Raw genomic sequence first — 23,884 nt, 5'->3', positions numbered from 1 at the left:
TGCATTATATGGAGGAAAACCTGGATACTGCAGATTAATCCATGTATTATGGATCAAAATATTTTTATTTTTCAATCTTCCCTTTCCTTTCACTGGTATTATAAAGGAAACTTCCAATTAGCATTCAGTTACCCAGTTAAACAAAATTCATAAAAATCGTTGATCTGTAGAAAGTTACATGGTTGCATTCTCCCCTGTAAATAAATATTTTGAAATCTGTACAATTTACATGATCTTTTCTGAATCAAATATTTTGGCTTTGTAGAAAATTCTTGCTCTGATGGAATTTTAAAATTGGATCAGCAAGCTGTCTCCCTTTGGATAATTCAGCAGCTTTTAAATATCCAGAAGACAAGCATTTATTCTTATTGCTGTTGTCACAGGCCTCCTTGCTGAAACACCAGGTATACTGATGGTGCTATGCGAAGCAGTAATCGTAACTATAATCTATGACAACTATTTCAATACTGCTTCATACACAATGGAAACCTGCTAGTTCGGGAATATCATATGGAACCAATTGGTTAAAGAGCAAGAAGCAGTAGTGGCTCCCTTTCACTGGATGTGTTCAAATAGGGGCTAGGGAGCCATCTTTCTAAAATGCTTGGATTCCTGCACCAAACGGGGATGGACTTGATAGCCTAAGTGGCCCCAAAGCTGAATGATAGCTCTTGAGGGTAAGGTTGTGTTTTTGCTATGAAAATAAATTCTGTGCAGAATGACTGCAAATTCTATGCTAAGAAATCTTAAATTCTGTGGCTTGATATATTATGCAAATATGACTCATTTTGCATAATTTTGTCTGGATCTCTGCATAGTATTTAAACCCTGCCTCAACCCTTGGATGTCTTATCTAGTCATCTCTGAGATTCATCAGGCATTGTTCATAAATCGTACATAAATAATTTTACAATTTATTTTATATCAAGCAATATCAATGTATCTTAAACATAAATATTATTAAGAAAAAATTAAATAGAATGATTAAGTAGCAAATTCATAAATCAAATTTCTAATACACAAAAGTTCATGGATTAATATAAACTAAGCTATACTCTCATCAATTAGAAAGCACTGAAATTAAGCTGCATATGTAGATTAAAAAGAAGATAGCATTGTTCACAGATTTATAATCTGAAATAAATACTCACAACAATAATTTTAGATTTCTTTTTAAAAGGAATTTTAGTTTAGTTGCATGCGACATTCAGTTACTGTTATCTGCCTATCATAAAATGACTGTAAGAATGAAAAACAGATTTCAGTTTTACCCTGTTTTTAACTTAATTTCCAGCTGAGAAGATACAGCCTCTTAGGCATGGGGCTACATGCTTTGCATCGTAGAAGACCCCAAGTTCAATGCTGGCACCTATACTCAAAAGGGTTAGGTAATAGATGGAAAGCCTTTCACGTCTGAAACTCTGAAAAGCCTCTGTGCTAGAAAGAATAATTAACCTTGGGCCAGATATATTAATACTATGCCTCAGGTCAAGGAAGCTTCAAACCTGTTAGTATCACAGTGTGTCAGGTCTCTGCCACTCCACTGCAATTTCTATCTTATCTCAATAGAAGGAAGAGGAAAGAAATTTCTATCAGGAAATAAGATTCTTGAGCAGCACAGACTTTTCACGCCCAGAAATATTTATCAAAATTATGCCTAAATTCTTTGAAATTGCAGACCTAAATAAAGTGTGAGGCTCTGAAATCATATTTTGCCTGAAGACAATGTTATTATAATACCATCTTGTCTTCACAACATTTTAAACGCATGTAAAGACTGGCAGCATATTGTTTGAGCTTTGAAAGACCACTGAGATTATATTTGGGCAATCAGTTCCTAAATTTTGAGCAGCTACTGATTTCATCTGACTATAATTAAATTATGTATCCCATTAACTTCTATTTATGTATTACATATTTACTTAAAAAAGAACTCTTATTATTTTCAATAGTGATTACAGTCTGGTGTGTATACCCATTGTCTATAGTCCACTCTTTAAGGACTATGGAAACAGTGTGTAAGTCAAATAAATTAGATCACATGCTATTTATGAGTGTCCAATATCACATTCAAGGATTATGAGTAGCTGTAATAAACTAAACTCCACCAGCCAAGGGTCCTGTTCAGATGAATAGAATCTAACTTCTGAATTTATAATAAAGAAACCTGTTTCCATAAAATATAATCAAGTAACATATTAATAATGAAGTACTTTATATAAATACTGCAGCAATGCACATTTGTAAAGTTAAATGTAAAGCATTATCTCATTTATACTCCAAGTCCTAATATATCAAACAAAGATACGTAAACACAAAATGTCAACACTTTTTGAGATGTGAACATAACGACTTCCTAATTGAAAGCTTATACATTTTTTCAGAAACTCTCTGAAGAATTATCAAGCAAATATTTTTTAACTCAAGAAATACTCATTTTATTTCAACAATTCTATTCAATGATAATAATCTAAAATTATATATCAAGTTTTACTATTGAATTCTTCATATTTCCATATGAAAATTGTGAATTTAGCATGGTGCTTTTTAACAGTCTGGCTGCTTTAATGGCAGATTTGTGTAGTCCAAAGTTAGATTCAAATGATAAGTATAAATATTTAATATTCATTCCATTCCCATTCTGAAAGCCTTAAAAGCAAGCAGTGTACTGTGAAAATTCAATAGACACAAATGCTTTACATCTATAGCTTTTCTGCAATTAACTCCCATTTGAAGTGCAATGCATAATTCATGGTTTTTCATAAGCAGTAGAATTAAATAGTAGTATAGATCCACTAAACGCATATTGCAAGACTTTAAAAAAGGAACATAAAATGGCTGCTACTTGAAAGTTTTTCTGATTTCAAACAGCTTTTAAGCAAATGAAATTAGTAGGACTTTATTCTAATTGAAGATTCAATTGGCCTACACATTTCTGTTCTGTTTCCATGGCAACATACATTTCCAGTCAAAGTAGGTGCTTCTGCGTTGCTCATTATTACTAAAATTCAATTTCATGTCTCTGTTGGAACTAAACAATATTAAAAAAGGCCTTGGGAAGGATTCATGTAGCATAACTAATTACTCTGGAAAATCACTTTTTAAAAGCCATCTAATTTAAATTGAATTCAAGTCAAACTATTAAAGGCTAGAATGGTGTCTCTGGCTTTTTTCAATGTCAATGGCCTTGAAACAGTGATTTCTATGGCTTTAGCTTTAGGGGAAATGCTATGATACTGTACATCTTAAGAAATTAACAGAGGAGAAAAGAGTGCATCAATAATACAAAGGAATAGCAAAATAACTTAATCAGAAACTATTGGGAAAGGGGTAGCTCACACATCAAAATTCATACATTATATAGTAAAAACTGTTGATACTAACATTCCTTTAAGCCAGGGTTAACCTTCAGTCTAATCTCAAACCCTCTATGCAGGAAATCAGTTCAACCCTCTGAGAAGTGTTGCCTGATTCTGCTGCTTTGGGTGGGAGGGGGGAATGAGAGAGAGAGAGAGAGAGAGAGAGAGAAATCCTGAGTTTATCCTCTACATTTGATTTTCAGGTTTTATGACAATGTATTTTTTATACTGTATATAACTGTATGCCATCCAGAGTCCTCTGGGATTGGGGTGGATTATAAGCATTGCAAATAAATAAATCTGTGACATTCACCGCTAAATGGCACCTATTTATTAAATTCGTATCGCTAGCTACCAAAATATCTTAGCAGCTTTTCCCCAAAAGGTTCTTCAAAGTGCACAGAGGCACGATCGTAGTACCCATCTGTAACTCTTCAAAGCAGTCATGCCTTTTCCCAGGTCCGGGCCCGGCATGCTTCAAAGCAGCTTTTCGGAATGGAAAACAAACTGCTGCACAGCTCTAATGACTAATAGGTTAAATAGCATTTTCAATGTTTGTATACACACTGATAAAGAACGAGTCAATCTATTACCGTGACTGCTAAAGAGAAAATGAATATCAGATGTCACTGAAATGTACTATATGTCAGAGCATCTCTTTTTTCAACTCCTTTATTATATATTTGCCAATATAAAAGGGCAGCCAGGACCACATTTCATGTTTGTCAATTTCCATATACAGTAACAGTAAAACATGAACTGGCATTATGTAGCTGAGCAGGAATGAATTTCTACAAACGTTTTGAGCAAACTCTCCTTCCTCTAGTAGAATTAGAGAAGGGATAAGTCAGGGTGGGAATCTGCGGCAATCCAGATGTCGCTCAACTACAGTTCCCAGCGCCCATCACCACTGCACAAGTTTTCGAGGATACCTGAGAGTTTATTTATTTATTTATTTATTCCTCACATTTGTACTACCGCCCATCTCCCCTCAAAGACGGACTCTGAGCGGTTGTAGCTGAGTGATATCTGAAGTGCCATAAATGGCCTAACCTTCTAACGGGTTCCTTAACCTTGCAGATGAGTAAGAACTGGGATTGCAAATAAACTGTAATTGGCTAAACAAGCCACATAAAGGAGCAATGGTTTAAAGGCGGTTGAGTAGAAACTGAAGGCAATCCAAGAAACAGTTAAACTAAAATGATACTCTAGTCCATATCCTCTCCAACCATTACGATTGCTTGAGCCTGAGCAAGAATATTCCTGCTGTTCACATAATACTAAACAATAATTGTTTTATTGTTTAAAACAATAAAAGCAGTCCATTGTGTGAAAGTGAAACTACCATGAAAACAAGAAGAGAAGTTAAAAAAAAGGATACTGGTTAAATATATCTGAATAATCAATAATTTCTGTGCCACTGAGCATGCAGTTTGTCCCAAATACTATTGAATATACCATAATGTTAAAATATTTCTAATTTGTGTAGACTGAAGTGCTCTTTCTAAGAGTTCAAAGTACCTCATACACATAATCTTAGTAATAATTGTTACAGCTGTAAAGTGGTCAATCTTCATGCTATATCTGGAGGAGAATGAGCTGAACAAAGAAACAGTAGCTTGCCCAATGTAAGTAAGTTCAAGGCAGAGAGAAAGATCTAATTATTGGTTTCTAAGTTCAGATCTTATACCAACTATTCAAAATAAAGATTTTGTGATATATGAAGGAATATGAAGGATTCTATTCTCTCTCCTATATTCTTTGAAAAGGAAAAAGAAATCTTAATAAACATATATAGGATCATGATGATGATATTATGGGGTAATTTTTTCATAAATAAAATGAAAGTACATGGACTGCATACCATGGTGTAATTGTGAGCCACTTTGTGCAAATCTGTACAACCCTGTGCATCAGCAAAAGAGCGGATTCCAAGGCAATTTGAAGGGTGAAGCTGCTTCATTAAAAACTTGCAGCAAGCTTCTACAACCTGAGACAGCTGAAGAATACAAGCTGTAGATAACAGGCACTCAATGTTATCTTCTTTTAATTCAAGACGACCTAAAATAGTTTAAAACAGAGTTACTATTGTAAGATGGGCAGCCATTATCAATCAAACAATCAGTCAATCATGCTTCAGACAAGACTGAAAATAAGGAGAACACTACTACATCAGACCTTTCAACCTAATTCCATATTTTGGAAATCTATCATAAGAGATTCTTATGCAAAGCCCAGTAGGTGGGCATGAAGGCATTACTATAGTTTATAACACTAAATAGCCGTAATTCACTTGGTTCTTGAGAAAGTTCCAGAAACTGTTAATGGAACTGAAATTGAGAAAAATCTACATAATAGATTATATCTACATACAATTTAAAAAGGAACTTAAATGGCAGCACCTAGCTGATCTAGGCTGATTTCAAAAAGTGAAGCAGGGTCAAGATTTGGGAGGGTCAAGATTTAACTACCAGTAAATCTCAGGGCTGTAAGCTAAACATCCCAGAAGGCAATGGCAGACCATTTTGCATTTCTGCCAAGAAAACAACACATCCATAGTGTCACCAAGAGTTGAGCTTTAATCCATCTTATACAAGCCGAAGTATTCTGAGACCATCATACTGTCTATTTGTTTTCTCCATACCAGGTTTTTATCACTAAGGCGGAGCAATGATATGGTAGATGGTAACATTTTAGTGACCTCAGGTGGTCCCAAAAAATTAAGGGGGGGGCCTACCTAGCTGGGACTTGGATAAGAGACCACCAGGAAATGCCACAGCTGTAAGACAGACTGGGAAGACAAATATACCTAGAAGAAGGCAATGGCAAATCACTTTATTTTCTCACCAAGAAAATTACATGGATGTGTCTATGTAGTCGCCAGCAGTGAAACTTGACTCAAGCAAGTCTTTCCCCTAGTATTTGTTCTACTATAATTCTGATGGTTTCTTCAGGTTTAAGTATGAAAATTTGTCTTCTTTTTCCAAACAGGAAAAATGAAGAAATTTTACATTCCAGAAAGTTCAGCACTCTTCAGCACTTTTGTAGCAAAAGCAAAAAACATTTAAAGAAAACTCAATTTTTTAAAAATATAATGACTGAGTGACATTTTTCTATTGTATGTACCAAGTATACTTTTATGAGTAAACCAAATCATACATAATATAATATAATATAATATAATATAATATAATATATAATATAATTCAGACAATAATAAAATACTTTAGATTTGTAAACAGTGTTTAAGTATTGTATATATTTCAAACCCCCACCCCCACCCAACTTCTTCCCCCAGAATGTTATTTCTCTAATGAAGCCTACAGGGCTTTCAATGGGCAGGCAGTTCATGAGCATGAATGGGAAATCAAAACTCAAGGGGGAGCATATGAGCAAAACAGAGTGATGAATTGCAGTCTTCCTTGTTCTGGATGCTCTAATGCAGTGTTTCTCAATCTCAGCAACTTTAAGATATGTGGACTAACTTCCAGAATTCCCTAGTGAGCCACATCTTAAAGTTGCTGAGATTGAGAAACAATGCTTAATGGAACAAAGGGTTCCCATTCCTGCATTGCCAATCTTCTGGGTCCTAGTCAAGCTGCCAGAGAGACAGGAACAGATCCACTGATCCCTAGAAGTGAACAAGGCGGCAGGCAATGTGCACTCAGTCATAACATGGTTTGTTTTTTACTCAGCATGGCATGTGATTCCAGTCAATTGTGGTTTTCTCAGTAAACCTTAGTTACACAAGCCATGACTCAGCACAATGAGTGAATTCAGGCACTGACTCCTACTTCCTTCTCTTGTAAAAAGGACAATGTCCCCCAAAACAAAATGTGTCTTGAACTTTTAAGAAATGCTTGCTCACAGAACTCACAGTATAAAAAAATCCAAAGCAAGCTTCATACAGACCAATGTTTAGGGATTATTTGGGGAAAATGAATAAAGGAATCTTTTGTGTAAAATATTTTATTCATTGGTCAGAAAGAAAGTATTTCATAATTAGCATATTTTAAAATTTCAATTTCTTTGGAAAAACACTTTAAAGTAATTTGAGGAAAAATACCCTTTTATCCCCTGAATTTTCCTTTTTTTTTTTTAATTCTGAGCGTTGCTATCTCTAGATCAGTGTACATGTGTGTAGCTATTATTATAATTCACATTATACACAAAATGGCCAGTAAGGAGAATCTCCGTCTTTGATACATGAACCATAGAAGTTAGCATTTGCTTGTTTTACCAATACTTGCTTTACCTGTGTATGCATACTGCACTAAAGCCCATAATGCATTTGGTTCCACACCTTCCATTTTGATTTCTTCTTGCCTTGCCTCTCGGACATCATTTGTAAACATGGCTGCAAAGTAATCTGAGACAGAGGACAGCACCAACCTAGGATCATATGAAATAGAAGTGGGACAAAAGAGAAGACAATAAATTCCTGCATTATTTTGAAGCATATTTATAAAAGCATTTAAATAATAATAAATATAATAAAAACACTCAATACAATTGAAATCATATAATTTTATGATATAATCTTTCTATGAAGTGTTGTTTTTTTAAATTTAATCTTTTAGTGTTTTATTTTTTCATAAATTACCTAGAAAACTATTATACTAGGAAAGCTAATCCACATACTCAGACATGTACGAGAAATGTGTTTGAAAAGGACAAAAGGGTTTTTTTTTTTATGAAAGGCTACTAAAATGGGTGGCAGTAGCTACATATTAAAAATGTAACTGCCATTATGCAAAGAGCATAGCATTAATGATTTTGGTTTCAGAAATATCAATAAGCCTTTTGGATTAGGATTTTCTGTTGACAGCTACCAGCAACAAACAAGCAAACAAACAAAAAACTATTTTTAACTTGGAATCTCTAAATGAACATGTTTCAAATGAATTATTTATATATTTAAATATCTCAGAATGAACTATAGCTTAAGGGATTGAATGCACCTGTGTGCTGGAATCCGTCGATCACCTGCCACTAAAACCACATCACACAATTGCTTGTGTCTTAAGTAATTTTCCATTTTTTTAAAAGTTTGCTCGGCATGATTGAGTGCTTGAAAAAATTCATCAGATGTACAAGGCTCCATTGTAGGACACGGTGGGTCGGTCTCTCTGCTATTTGAAGTTCTGGAAATACAATGCGTATAAAAATTGATTAGACAAGAAATTTATAGTATGGATTTTAGAAAGAAATAAAATGCACTTACTTCCATCTTTTCCAGACTCTCAAAAAGCTTCAACCTATTGAAACTTTGTCAAAAGACTGTATTTTATTAGTAGCACAATTGACAAGAAAAGCTTTCAAGATTCACGGTTTTTATTATATGCAGTTTTGCATTCCCACCAATCAATGCACAGTGTGTATATGAAAAGAAGTGAAAGTACAGGACAGCATCCAAAGAGACTACTAAAATTATGTCAGAAGACTAAGTGCAAGGCTTATTTGCCCTGGAATACAGTATATTTACAGACTTGCTGATGGGAGTAAGTAAAAGATAAGCCACTCTACTGCATGAAAGTGTCCAAATGCCAAGTGTCATTTTCTGAGCTCTAAACATCTCCCTCAAGTCAACTGGAGAACCATTCAAATGAACATTTTATGCCGAGAAAAGCGGTTAATTGTTCAGCAAAGTTGCAATTAATGGTGCTGGCATTTATATGATCATAATTAGGTTTCAAATTAACAGGCTATTAAGAAGATGTATAGGCAGATGGAAGGAAGAAGGCAGCAGTGACTTCTAGTTTTATGTTCCCACATCAGCCAGAAGTAAAGCAGAAAGTGGTGCAGTTATTATCAAGGCCCCAGCCAGTGTGTCCGTAAAGCTAAGGCTTCTCTACACCCCTCCTGCAAAAACCTAAGTACTTTACTATTGGAATACACAAGAGGTAGATGTTATTAAGGTCGGGGAAGAAATTTTTCAGTACACATTTAAAACCACCTTATATATTTCATAGGTATTTCTCAAACTGATACATTAATATTTGAGAAGACTGCAACTTGGTTTACATACAGTACCTAAAGATTATTTGGCTCTTGAAAAAAAAATATCCATGGTTATATTCTCCCCCTTCTGCTTACCTGCTTTGGGCAAACTGGGTTGTAATTGTACAGTATTTGAACTCCGAACAAGGATTGCAAATGTAATTGGCTGCCAAATAAAAACTAATTCCTTCCAGGGAGGAAGCAGGAGATAGGAAAAAAAAGGGAGAATATGTATCAGCAGAGAATTTATTTCTCTACTGCCAAACCATAGTTTGGTGGTCTGTGATATAATGTACATGGGAACATATGGGTTCTGGTCCCCATTAATATGCTAATTATTACCTATGACATACAGTTATGAAGATACTATACATATACAACTACATTCCTCCTAGCATTCAGAGTCAAAATTGTCACATTACATTTTAGAAACTAGAGAAAATATCTGTATACTAACAATTACATCTATACTAAGTAAGAATTTAGTTTGAATGCTGGTCTTGCATTAAATTAAGAAAAACGGTTCCCTTGAAATGCCAACTATCTCACTGTGCCCAACGAAAGTCCATTAATTTCAATAATGTTTAAGTACGGGGGAGTCTGCAATTCTACATCTAGATGCAGAAAAGTCATTAGTCTGGGCTGACCTAACCTGCCTCTAATGTTTATCCATTATTTTTCAATGCAGTTTATAAAATATATATGGCAACCCAAAAATCAATAATAAAATGAGTTGCTAGAGCTTGTCTCCTTTGCCAGTCTTTGTGTCTCTGACCAGCAACATGTCAAGATTCAGATCTATATATACAGATCATTTAAATATAATCTCACAAATGAACATTAATAGTTCATAACAGTGTGTATTAATTTCACTAACAAACAGTAAATCTTTGTACTTTCAGGAAAATTCTTGATATTAATTTTAATACCTTCTCAATTATAAGCATCTCTGTCATTAGAAGTTTGAGTAAAAGTGTGATCAGATAGGATATCTTGGATTTTTACCAATAGTCACACTACAAATCCAGTTTCACAGGAAAAGAAGTTTACATTTCATCTGATCCTTAGAAAATTAATATTCAAATACTGATGAAATTAAAACATGCATGCACATACATACTGTATATATAGATTCCCCACCTGCTCAAATTTGTTATTCAGACTGAGAGAAGACTGGATTTTTATACAGAGTAAAATATCCGAGACAGAAAGAATATCCTAATTTTAAATCCATGAACTGCATTTTCAAAATTTGGAAAGGGTGTCTGTTAAAGCAGAATAAATTCAAATGGGATTATACATGTGCATATATTACATATTATATGTACTTTATACATGCACAAAATGGTGAATGGGATTTTACTCATGCATTAAAGTATATAGTTTGTTGACAGATTTTTTTCTGTTGTATCTGAAGTCCGCCAAAGTGAAGTCCATTAAATTGAGACTGGATTCTAGACTTCCAGGGGAAGAAATGGTGGACTGAAGACAGCTCCAAAAAGTAGAGCTGATGACTGTGGTGGAACGAAGAGCTGGCGAGTAGACCGGCTCTTTGATAATTCCTCTGGATAAGGAGAGGACTTGAGATCACCCACAAATATTCCAGACAACTGCTCCTCATGAGGAGACTGCAAGATAGCAGTCTCCAGTAGTTTAGAGCTCTGGGAGATGAGGGAATAGCCACCTTGCTCAAACCATGGTCAGCGGCTTTGAAAGACAGTAAGTTCGCATACTTCCTTTTCTAATCACTTCCAGAAATTGCTTGTTAACTGCTTTTCAGCTATTAGAAACCTTTGGATTGACAAGTTTGACAGCACTGGGTGAATTTTCTTCAATCTTTAGCAAAGGTAAAGGTAAAGGTTTCCCTTGACGTAAAGTCCAGTCGAATCCGACTCTAGGGGGCGGTGCTCATCTCCGTTTCTAAGCCTTGGAGCCGGCGTTGTCATAGACACTTCCGGGTCATGTGGCCAGCATGACGACATGGAACGCCGTTACCTTCCCGCCGAAGCGGTACCTATTGATCTACTCACATTTGCATGTTTTCGAACTGCTAGGTGAGCAGGAGCTGGGACTAGCAACGGGAGCTCACCCCGCCGCGCGGTTTCGAACCGCCGACCTTCCGATCGACAGCTCAGCGGTTTAACCCGCAGTGCCATCTTTAGCAAAAGAAAGTTTTAAATACAAGTTTAAGAACTTAAAAATATATTTTTTGGAATAAATAGCAAAAGGGTAATTTAAAACTTTGATTTTAGAAAGTTACAAACAACTAAGGGTCCAAATAAATTTGAAATAAGATTTTGGAATTAATTATCAAGAATCTTTCACATGGGAAAATGCTTTTGTTTTGAATTTTCTTAAAAAAATAATAAGATTTTTAAAATTGGACACTAGAGGGAACTAGAGGGAATTAATTAGAGAGATTACAATTAAAGAAGAACACATAAACTTGATTTACAATTACAGAATGAAACAAAATATTCTAACATTGGATAAATTGAAGGATATGTTTAAACAATGACTCAGAAGTTAATTTTAAGAGTGTCAACAGAGACATCTGCCTCTATGGAGAGACTGTGTCTAAAAGATGTTATGGAAGAGGAACAAATTCTACCTGACAAGATTGAGACTGAGTTGAAGGCGGATTTAAAAATGACAGGCTACAAGAATGACATGGAAAAAGATGCTACAATAGGCATTCAAAAGACACTGGCTGATGTCTTAATAATTAAAAGGGATATACAAACAATAAACCAAGAGAGTGAGCTGGATAATTTTCCTATATTGGATTTACAAAAGAGGCTTTTTAAAAGTTTGAAGAATCTCATGAGAAGAGACAACAACAACAAAAAGAAAAAAAAAGAAAAGAAATCAAGTTCTAGGACATTATTTGAAAGGACTAAAGATTCTGATTGTTAGAAGTAAAAGGAAGGAATATAAAGTTGGTTTATTTGAGCAAGGTTAAAATAGATATGTTGTTATTCCTGGTAGCCCTTAATGGACTTTTGCTGACACCAGGACTGAAATGATGCTTTATGGATTTGTTTATAGATAAGAGATGGGATATGGGAAGAAGAGATCACTTGTTGTATTTTAAGAGGAGGTGATAAGTTATTGAAATTATTTATACTTGTGATGAAGGTGGGAAGTCACTTTTTTATATATTTCTTTTCTTTTTCTTTACTATATTCTTACTTTTCTTTCTTTTCTATTTCTACTTTCTCTATTTCTCTGGCCATGCATCAGATTATACATATGGACACCACGTAATAGAAATATGTATATACTAATGTCCTGAGCTTATATTTTATGTAAGCGGCAACACACAGAAAAAAATTCTGGAAAGCCTCTAAACAGGCGAGTCATAATCTAGCCATTCCTTCCTGCTCCCTCTCAGGATCATAAAACATGAGCAAAAGTAGCACTGATCAAACTTTTATATTCCAGCACTCATCACAGGTAATCTAAGTGCCTGAGCTTACAGGCTTATCCTATCAGGAGTATATAGGATTTTACAGGAGGATGCTCTTGTCATGTTCACACAGCCATAGGGCCAGTGAATGAATTATTAATGGCACATACAGCAAGCCTCTTTGTACATTCAAAATACCTTGATGCTGTATCTTTTATTACATACAAAAATAAGATTGGATCATAACTGTAGTAGACATTCCTGCACATATTTTTGCATGGTATAATAGGAAGATTACTATCACTCTATTCATCTCTGGAGAGAAGAGGAATGTTAGGAACAGATTTTTCTTTGCAGCATTCATTTTGATATCTCGGCAATGCATTTGAGTAGAAATAGAATATCTTTCCATGGCAACACTGAACAGATATATTTAAGAACACACTAAAATCTAGTATATTCAACACAATATATTTATTCCTTTCATTAGCATTAATTACTGATATGATCAGAGCCATTAACAATTCACTGCATGTCAAAAGAAAATAACTTTTCAGTCAACAGAAATATTTAGTTTTTCTATAATTTCCTACAATGTTTAGTGCACAATTGAAAGAGATCAACATCTTAATGGCTTTGCTCCCTTTTTGAATTACCATTCTTGCACAATACTAAAGTTTGTATGATTAAGAAGAATAGAGGAGACTTAATACATTTTAGTTCATGCATTGATCCATAAATAATTAATTTCATCAGTGTTCAACACTGAAAGTGCATTCCATTGATAGGAAGAACTATACATTTGTTAGCTAAGTTTTAAAGATAAATAAAAATATAAAAGTACCAATTATCATATATCTGCATGCTATATAATAAACAAAAACAAAACAAAGAAAAATGTAAATTTTATTTATAAAAATAGAATAAAAATAAATAAAATATAATACTAGAATGCAAATATACTAGGATAATAGATTTCAAATGCAGTTCTTTATACATCTATTCAGAAGAAAGCCTATTTAGCCCAATGGGGCTTACTCCCAGGTAAGTGTGCCTACTATAGCAACATAAAGTTGCATCAATTGTTAACAAAAGTGACAAAACTCCAGCTATATATTCTCTACAATATGATGTCTGATCTGGATTCAGCTAACTTGCTTCAGCAGTCTGAAATAAATCCTATCTTATGCTCCTGTTCTGTGTCCAGACAGGACACAGAGAAGCAACAGTCATAAATATAGATCCAGATAACATTAAAACACAAAATAGACCTATAGTGAAAATATCTAATTTTGCCCCTCCTTCCGTATAAAATCTTACACATTCATTTTAATCCCTTTTCAAAACATTTTGGAGATAGATTAGTGATTATTCATCTGTATTTACTTACACAGATTACTTATCGTACTAAAATGTAAAAATTACATTTTTAAAATGGTAGTGGTCAATATAGAGCATTGGTTGCCCTACATTTCTCAGCATTTTTGCAGCTTTTCAATGGAAGAATATTTTTGCAAACAAATACATAGTACAACTCATTCTATACAATAAGAAAGCAACAACCTGCATGCAATGCTGTTAGATACTTTTTCTTCTTCACTGATCCCATCAGCAGCATCTGGTTCATCAAGCAAGTGCGCATCCCTGAAGTCCTCAGTAGTGAACTCAAATGTAGGCACTTCTGATTTGGATGCCATTGGCCGAGAAAAGGAATTCTGGAAACCCTGTTGGCTGGACCTTTGGAAACCAAGTGATGCAAAAGACTGTGGTAGGCTGCTTGCGTTTAAAAACTTTATCCCACCAGTAGTTGTGTTATATCCTCTGTCCCAGAAGTCTCCTGGTTCACAAACGACATTAGGATTAGGGGGGGACTGCTGGTGACCAAACCACCTCCATCTGAGTTTTAAAATCTGCTTCACGTCAAATTCTTTACGAGAGCCAGACATCCTCAGTGAGAGCAAGTTATCGTCTAGGCAACGGGAGCAATCAGCAGTGCACATAAAGAAGATTTGTGCAACCAACCAGGATGAGAGAAACACATGGTCTGCCTGCTTATAGCTTGCTTGCTTTTTTTTCTTTCTTTCTTTCTTTCTCTCTCTCTCTCTGACAATACAATTGCAACTAGATATGAGGCATCAAAGTTACAAAATCCTCTTAATAAGAGGAAAGCATAATTTAAAGAAAATAATGAAATGAGAAAAATGCATTGCTGCTTTTATTGAGAATTAAAGCTACATTAAGGCAGGCACAGTGTATGTTCTTGCTAGTGTTTTCATCCTCTTAATATTAGTTTTCAGTAGCCCTAGTCTTAACTCTCCTTTACACATACTGAAGGGTGGGGTGGGGGGAGGCATGGAATAATCACAGCTTTGCAAAACTTTTTGCTTCTGTGAAGACCTCTCATATGAAAACATAATTTTAATATAGGAGCAAACCCAAGACATGACCATTTTTATTTCAGTGTATGACTCTTCTTTTTATTTCACTATTAGAAAAGGTTTATACCCCTTCAAAAAGAGGAAGATGGGACAGACAACGAAACCAGGCTGCCTGCATACATAAACACACATGCACACATATTTGCACATGCAGTTGCAAGGGCATCTGGTCAACAGAAATTAAAATATAAGGCAATAGAATTAAGACTTAGATTTATATGGCTTAAAAATGGATTACACAAATATGTAGAGTTCAAGTCCATCTCTGGCTGGTACTTAGAACAGCTAAATAAGAGTCTCTAGTGCTAGAAGCAGTACGCTGCTATGTATGAATTGCTGGAAGGAGGAACCAAATATATTGAAGGACCACCATTGCTTTTAGTTCAATTCAACTTTCTTAGTGATATATCCAATCATAATGTATCCTAACACAGTTTTTTGTTGTTGTTTATTCGTTCAGTCGCTTCCGACTCTTCGTGACTTCATGGACAGTTACCTCAGTTCTATTCTGTACTTCTTTAGGAGAATCAAGTTGATTTACACAAACATTCAATAATCAAGGCCAGAGACTGACAATACTTTTTCAGAAATATGGAGGTGGCTTGAAAGAATAGATGATCATTATTCAAAGCATACGTAATGCTACATTTTCTATATATATATTTAGAGAAAGTGCTCACCCCACTTTAAAATCAAGGTTTTTTTCCCAAATACTGTTTTTCTTTCCCAAAAACCTTTTAACTCATTTGACAAAACATGACAATAAACCAAAAAAGTACACGAACACAAACATATACACAAGATACTCTTATATACACACGCAACTGAAATTCAGTACTATCTACTAGCCTATGCAAAATGTAACTACGCTTAGCTTCAATAATGTAACAGTATCATGCATCTTGGTTTACTGTACTTGCAAGTGACCCAATTTGTTCTCATCAGTATATATTACAGCTATTCAAAGCATTCAAACAAGATCCTTGGCACAGCATGTTAGTATGAGTAAAGCATATTCTTTCAACTGTTCAGGTAGCCACATTTTTGGGAAAGCTCATGGAACTGTCTTAAAGATTGTCTCCAACTGTCAGTGCACATAGACAAACAGCATTTCCACTGGGACTGCAAGCAAAGAGATGCATATGTGTGGATCAATGTATCCAGACGCCAAGAACACCTCTGAAGCAATAATGCAAGCATTCAAAAGAAGGTGGCTGCTTGAATGCTTTGAGAATGACTGTTAGTTGCACTAACATGCTTTGTGAAATGCCCTTGAATGCTTTGCTCAGCTATAATATATAACAAGCTTTAAAATAGATCCTGAGGTTTCTTCTCCTCACAATCTTAAATATCATATGCCATAGTGACACTGAGGGTAGATGGACTGGTAGCTTCTGCAGAATTAGTAGCTTGACTGTTTTATGTATCTTGGAAATAATAACATGTAAAAACAGGCTATGCCAACAGCACACTTTCAGCCAAACATGAAACTTGATGTTTAAAATTTTATTTAGCATCATTAAATTACTACTAGACTTCTACTGTATTCTAATTTCAAGGGACTGTTCCCATTCCAGAAAGATGCTTGTGGTTATATGCCATCGACTAGATTCGGTATAGACTCTAATTTGGTGTTACAAAATGAAACAAACCAACCTGATTTGATACCATTCAAGACCAAAATGAAATGTGGAAATATAAAGCTTCATCCACTCTGCTATCATTGGAAATCCACAAATACCTGTAATATTTTTATTTAACAATATGGGGTGACATTTGGAGCACAGTAAACTTACTTAAAGGGATGCAATCTGCCAAATTTCAGGAACATAAATGGGGAATAGGCACTAGATTCCTTTTATTTATTTTTATATAGTGTTTTTTATTTGTTTTTCTAAATATAGAATTAAATGATATTTATAGGAATAGTTTCCTGTTCCTTGGGAGGGTTGGTGGAGGCTTGTGTGGGCATGGGGAGTGCTGCGGGCAAGAGAAAAAGCAGCAGGAGCGACTTACCAGAGCAACTTGTGACCTTCCCTGCTGGCTTCCCCATTAACTTTGCTTATGGGAAACCAGCAGGAAAGGTCACAATGGCGATCACATGACCGCAGCTCACTGTGATGTCATAATCACAAGCCAGGCACCCCAAATCGTGATCACATGCCCGTGGGGGTATTACAATGACCGGAACCTCAAGGGCCAGGCATACATCCATTTTTTCAGCACTACCGTAACTTTGAATGGCTGCTGAATGAATGGACGTAAGCCAAGAACTACCTGCAAAATGAGAACAAAGGACTTGTTAAAGAATTGGAAGACTGGAATGCGGATAGGAAGGATGGTATAAAAAAGGAATCTCAAATGCAGTTGAATAGGAGCTTGCACAAGCTCCATTTTAAGACAAGGGGATATTCTGAATGTGTGTTTTGGTGTGGATGGGTAAAGAATCCAAAATAACATATTCCTGCACAAATTCAAGTACAACTTCTATGGCCAGATTCTTGGAGGGTGATGGGGTAGGGGGAGAACTGAATTCCCAAACTTGCTTTCTTCTGCAAAGGAAGACAATATGAACAAGGTTTCAGTTACCCTGCCTGAATCATCATGCCGAGCCTGTGAGAAGCTTAAGGTCAGCATAGACAACTCTACAAACCTCGATCAGTGCTTCCAGACAATCATCTCCAGCACTCCTATATTACATCCTCTTCCTTAGCCAGATTGGAGTGTTGGGATCCGCAGCAGTTGGTTGTCTGAATTCTTATGACTGTAGCAATTATAGATATTTTTACAAATTAAAAACCAAAATACTGCAAGTTATGTCCTGCGGACAGTACTGAACAGAACAGTACTAAAATATTTTTATGATTTTCAAAGCTGTGGCAAAGAACTCTGATTTATGGGCTTTTAGAGTATGTATTTTGCAAATATGTAAAAAAAGTCCAAACAGATAACTATTTGAAGTTTCAAGAGTTCTAGGCACATTTTTAGATGGTTTCAAGTCAATCTTCTTTCCTGAAAAATGTATTTGTTTCCAACAAGCAGAATTGTTGTGAGAAAATACTGGTTTTTATTAGCATTAATTTTACATGGGCAGAAAACAGGGATTTCCCATGTTGCCCTGTTTTTTTAAACACAGTAGTCTAAATTGATTAAATCAGAACTGTCACTTGAGTGCTCTAGTTTTGCTCGGCGCATGCTACTTTGAAAGATAAGTGAGCAGAACAATTTGCAATGTAATCAATCATAATTTTCCATAAATGCAATTCTTCCATAATAGGTATGGCAAAAAAAGGAGCTACATGAAGCAGGATTCTGAATTTGAGAGGAGTTATGGAGTTTAATGATAAGAATTCACATGATTTTAATATAAATGCAAAACTCAACTTATACCAGAACCAAGCTGCAGAGAGAAGGGAGAAAGAGAATGAAAGTTGGATTATTTTTCAGAAGCCTCTATTCATAATTACCATTTGTGAACAAATTCACAGAATCTCATGTGTTCAATATGATCTTTCTTAATAAGCTCTAATCTGCTTTGTATTGCTGGTAACTGTCGGTTTGTTAAAAACTAAAATTTTAGCTTAGCTTTTAATTATTATTTTTTTAGTGTGTCATTAATACAATTTCTATACGAATTTTCCACAATGCTTATTTCTTTGCTGGGTATTATCAGGCTTGTTTTTTTATTATTTATATTTTTTATTTGTAAGCTACCTTGCATTTTATTTTAATCACAGAAAGGTTAAGTAGATACAAAACAAAAATTAATAAAGGTACTAGTAACTGTAGAACAGGGACTACTGGGATCCAAACTGAATTATCTAACTATAGTTTGAAGAGAAAGAAGATTTAGCACTGTGTTAACAACAATTAGTATCTGGTAGCTTGAAGTCACTGTGTTTTGAGGCTGTCAGTACCAACAGAAGGAACATGCCTGAATTAATAGGTCCCACAAAGTGCATACACCCAAAACAATATTTTGTAAATGGTCCGTTCCAGTTGAAAATACAAAGAGGAGCATAACTGCAGTTTTCTATATGCATACATCGATTCTGACTTGTCTGCAGAGTGAGTTTTTTTTTATATTTAACATTTCTCTCTCTCTAAATAGTACCAGGAAATGAGAAGGTATACATCCCAATTCTTCATGAATCTTTTAACTTTCTTGGCAACAATATGAAAATGGTTTGCCACTGCCTTCTTCCAGGATGTTTTTTTTTACTTCCCAGTCTAGCCTATACCCTGGTATTTCCTGGTTTTCTCCCACCCAAGTATTATCCAGACAAAAGTAATGACAATTATTATGGAGGTAGATCCAACATTCTGTGAGAAGCTCTACAGTCCCCATTTGTTTTTGACATTATAATTAAAAATTGTTTAATACAATCCATAACAATGCTGCTCACAGCAGTGGATCCTGCAATCTGGATCCAAGCCTGACTGGAAGAAAAGCAGCTTTAGTTACTGTGACAATGATCTGCATCTGTAGGTTCTGCTGACCCATTAACCAGACCATCCTCCAAGATGTTTGACTGTTACAGAACTTGCCTCACCTCTTTATGGTAGTTTCAGTCCTATTTCCTTGAGGGCCCCTACATACAATGCTTTGTGCCAATTTGAGATAAGCTGACTTGCCCAATTCCAAAAAAAATGGTATATTTAGGGTGATGAGTATTTTTTCTGTTTCTGCACCAGTTTATCTGAAAGAAAATCAAACCTGGGGGACAAGAGGTAGAGATTTGCAACACTGCAGATCTGTTGAGCTGATGGGTGGTTTGTTTTTGACTCAGCAGGAATTCCTGCCTCACTCTGCCTCAGATTTCAAGGCAATTTTTTTCCCCTACCGGTAGAGTTTTCAGTGCTCCTAATGCCTGCTGTTCAGAATGTATGTCACCAAAGTCATGGTCACAACTACAGAAAAAAGCACCTGGTTACAAGCGATGCCCAAATGTTATTATTATTATTATAGCTCAATATATATTTTATATACTGTACATAGGAGAGGTGGTGGCTTTACAGCTGGGATCTTTCTTGTAATATCAACTGCTTGGATTAATCAGCAAGCAGCCAAATGCATCCAACATGAACTGAAAATGTAGAGTGGATTCCAGCAATTTACTTACTTCCTTTTTTGTGTGGAGTAGAGGGGCTTTACTACAGGATGGTGGTAGCTGCGAGCAGGGCAATGGCTGAATTTTTGCAGTTTTCCAGTCATAGGCTGGAGGGAACACTAATTGGTTTGCTTGTTCTCAGCATTCTGAGGCTGGCAGGAGCAATGACAGTTGCCAGTCTATTTTAAACTGTTCTAAGATGATGGGGGTGAGGAACAAAGTAGAAATGCTGACATGTGGAAGTGTCTGCAGAGGGAGCTGCTGGGGGCCTGCTGCATGGCCCTTGCTCTCTTTACATGATTCATTGGGGTTTTTGTTTTCTTCCTCATGTTTTTCAACATCTATATGAGGCCAAAGGGAAAGTTATTCATAGATTGGGTGTTGGGCACATCAGCAGTATGTTGATTCTCAATTCAGTCTTGTGTTTTCAACTAATGCCAAGGAGCATGTGGCATTACTAAACTTAGGATCTCCAGCATGATAGCTCTGGCATTAATGCACAAATCAACTCCCTCCCATGGTACCTGCCAGGCTCTTCCTCTCCTGTTTTTACCTTCTGTGCAGCCACAAAATGGAAAACTTGGCCTGAAGCGATCTGCCATCTAAGCTTCATTTACTTAGAATAGTTCTGAGCCAGAACTATTAGGTGACTGCAAGTCAGTTCTTTTAATTTGCAGCATACCAGTCAGGCCAACAGCAGAAACAATTTTTTTTTTTAAAAAGACACTAAAAAACTTGGGGAGCTCCTTCTTACTGCCTGTGTGTGGACTGGGGAAGTTTGGAGAGGATTGCAGAGAAACCTGTGAAACAATAAGAACTGCAGAAGAACCTTAGTGATTGGAGAAGCCACTAGAGATTAATGGAGAGGACCTTGGGCTTAACGGAGGTGAGCTTGCGCATGTGCTTGTCTGAACATTTATGAATACAGTATGAAGACAGGGACAGAAAAACTTCAGGAATGACCCAGAATGAGAAAAGGCCTTGTATGTTTGCAGTATTGGGCAGAAACTCTGAGAGAAAGAGAGACAGAAACTAAATAAACTACTAGTTCATAAATATTTATATATTTACAGTCGTAATCAAAATTATTCAAACCCCATTGCAAATCAGGTTGTCAAAATGTACAGACTTTCAGTCATGATAAGTTGTATTTTCAGTTGACTTTGGGGACACCACTTGAAGCATTCATTGTGCTGAGCTATTTCAATTGCTTTTGTTTGAATTGTTCATTGCAAACAGCTGAAAGTCTGTACATTTTGACAATCAACCTGATTTGCAATGGGGGTTGAATAATTTCGATTACAACTGTATAAAGTGTAATTAAAATAATAAATTACATATTAGGAAGCTTTTCATTTTCCTCAATGAATAAATGAACAAGTACTATGTTTTTGCCTCATTTAATTGGGTTCTCTTTACCTAGTTTAGAATTTGTGTGGAGAACAGATCAAATTTTAGGTCATATTTATGATAATTCGGGTTCACAAACGTTTAAGCATCACTATAAATAAGTTATCGGTTTAAAAGAGAAATTTGGAGTGTTGAGAATCACTCATCTCTGTTTTATACATTCTTACCTTTTAACCTTAGCCTCACCAGTTTGTTGTAAAATTATTTTTTTACTTTCTCTGTTCTTCAAGAAGCAACATAAGTGTGCAATTGTCTCCCTCTAATGGGAGGTTGGAATTAAGATTGCTGGGAGAAATATCAACAACCTCAGATATGCGGATGATACCACCTTAACGGCAGAAAGTGAAGAGGAACTAAAGACCCTTTGATGAGGGTGAAGGAGGAGAGTGCAAAAGCTGGCCTGAAGCTCAGCATAAAAAAAACCTAAGATCATGGCATCTGGCCCCATCACTTCTTGGCAAATAGAAGGGGAAGAAATGGAAGCAGTGACAGATTTTATTTTCTTGGGCTCTAAGATCGCCACAGATGGTGACTGCAGCCATGAAATTACAAGACGCCTGCTCCTTGGGAGGAAAGCTATGGCAAACCTAGACACTATATTAAAGAGCAGAGACATCACCTTGCTGACAAAGGTCCGTATAATCAAAGCTATAGTTTTCCCAGTAGTGATGTATGGCTGTGAGAGCTGGACCATAAGGAAAGCTGAGCACCGAAGAATTGATGCTTTCGAACTGTGGTGCTGGAGAAGACTCTTAAGAGTCCCTTGGACTGCAAGGAGGTCAAATCAGTCAATCCTACAGGAAATCAACCCTGACTATTGATTGGAAGGACAGATACTGAAGCTGAAGCTCAAATACTTTGGCCACCTAATGCGAAGAGAGGACTCACTGGAAAAGACCCTGATGCTGGGAAAGACTGAAGGCAAAAGGAGAAGGGGATGGCAGAGGATGAGATGGTTAGATAGCATCACCGATGCAAGGAACATGAATTTGAGTAAACTCCGGGAGGCAGTGGAGGACAGAAAGGCCTGGCATGCTATGGTCCATGGGATCACAAAGAGTCGGACATGACTTAACAACTGAACAACAACAATAGGAGGTATTCTAGATACTTCTTTAAAATACCAAATATAGTCACTAGACCTTGGAACCTGAGGATGAATAAACAAGACCACAACACTTGGCAACACTTCCCTTAAAAAAAAAGATCAGACGAACTGCATGGATACATTTATGCATGCCAAGAGTGTACAGAAGAATTCTTATTGTCAATACTCCTCCCAAACAATCAGATGATAACATCCCTCCACTATCATGACCAATACAATGAGTAATTCAAACATCCTTGATTTTAACTCCTGTTTGTATACTTAGCATCTTTAGAAGTAACCAAAACTGCTCATTTATAGATGAGTCCAATTCCTCCATTAAATATTATTCTTAGAGAAAACTAAATTGGCATTTTTCTTAAAGCCACCAACAAGTGCATAATTCAAATTCTATAAACAATTATTAGAAGGGGAGACAGATGTAACTGCCAGCCCCCACCCAAAAAAATCCAATTGATGCTTTTTATATATGCCCTTCTGAAATTGTGGGAAGACAAACTACACAGTCTTAACCATTTCTGTTTAGATACAAGTCTCACTAAGTACACTTCCAAATTAGCAATAATACGCCACTCTGTAGCTGTATTCAGGGATTTGACTTAAAAGCCTGAGAACATAAGTAAGTGAGGAGCCAAAGGCCATTTCTTTTACTCTGAAGCATCATACGTATATCGTATGAAGGCTTAGAAGAAAATTTAAGTAGGTTCAACTGAATATGCTTAGAAGCTTTCCTAGATTATCCTCTGATAATCCAGAGTTTATTAACACATGAAGCCTTTTAAGAGAGTTCCTTTTTCAGTTCTTCAAGCTGAATGTTCAAACTATGGCTGGAAACTTTGTATACTTTGTACCTTCAGAGATGCCCAATCACAAGAGTCCTTCACAAGCAGCTGTTCCCAGCCAGCACTGGAGCAATTATCTCTTGGGAAGGATCCTTATGACCAGTTCCACTCACATGAGGAGGTAATACAATTGTCAATAAAGTCTTTGTTTATTCGTTTAGTCACTTCCGACTCATAACTTCATAGACGAGCCCACACCAGAGCTTC

At 35.9% G+C, this 23,884-nt stretch overlaps 2 protein-coding genes across 3 annotated transcripts in view; both read right to left on the bottom strand.

Annotated features, from left to right (window-relative positions):
* The window catches only part of KLHL5 (kelch like family member 5), a 32,382-nt gene extending 17,617 nt beyond the window's left edge, over positions 1-14,765 (bottom strand). Inside the window, exons 1-4 of one of the 2 annotated variants that reach the window (XM_063309835.1) lie at positions 14,332-14,765; positions 8,321-8,503; positions 7,615-7,751; positions 5,224-5,420 (exon numbers count right to left, since the gene is read on the bottom strand). In XM_063309835.1, the coding sequence (XP_063165905.1) occupies positions 5,224-5,420; positions 7,615-7,751; positions 8,321-8,503; positions 14,332-14,714 (900 nt within the window). In that variant the 5' untranslated portion in view covers positions 14,715-14,765. The remainder of the gene's footprint in view (positions 1-5,223; positions 5,421-7,614; positions 7,752-8,320; positions 8,504-14,331) is intronic. The other variant, XM_063309836.1, reaches the window with a different exon arrangement.
* Positions 1-23,884, bottom strand: part of KLF3 (KLF transcription factor 3) — a 174,395-nt gene that overhangs the window by 20,578 nt on the left and 129,933 nt on the right. The gene's annotated exons all lie outside the window — the stretch shown is intronic.

This window comes from Candoia aspera, chromosome 8 (assembly GCF_035149785.1).
Source record: "Candoia aspera isolate rCanAsp1 chromosome 8, rCanAsp1.hap2, whole genome shotgun sequence".
In the NCBI taxonomy this organism is placed as follows: Eukaryota; Metazoa; Chordata; class Lepidosauria; order Squamata; family Boidae; genus Candoia; species Candoia aspera.
This window is presented reverse-complemented; position numbering and strand designations above follow the sequence as displayed.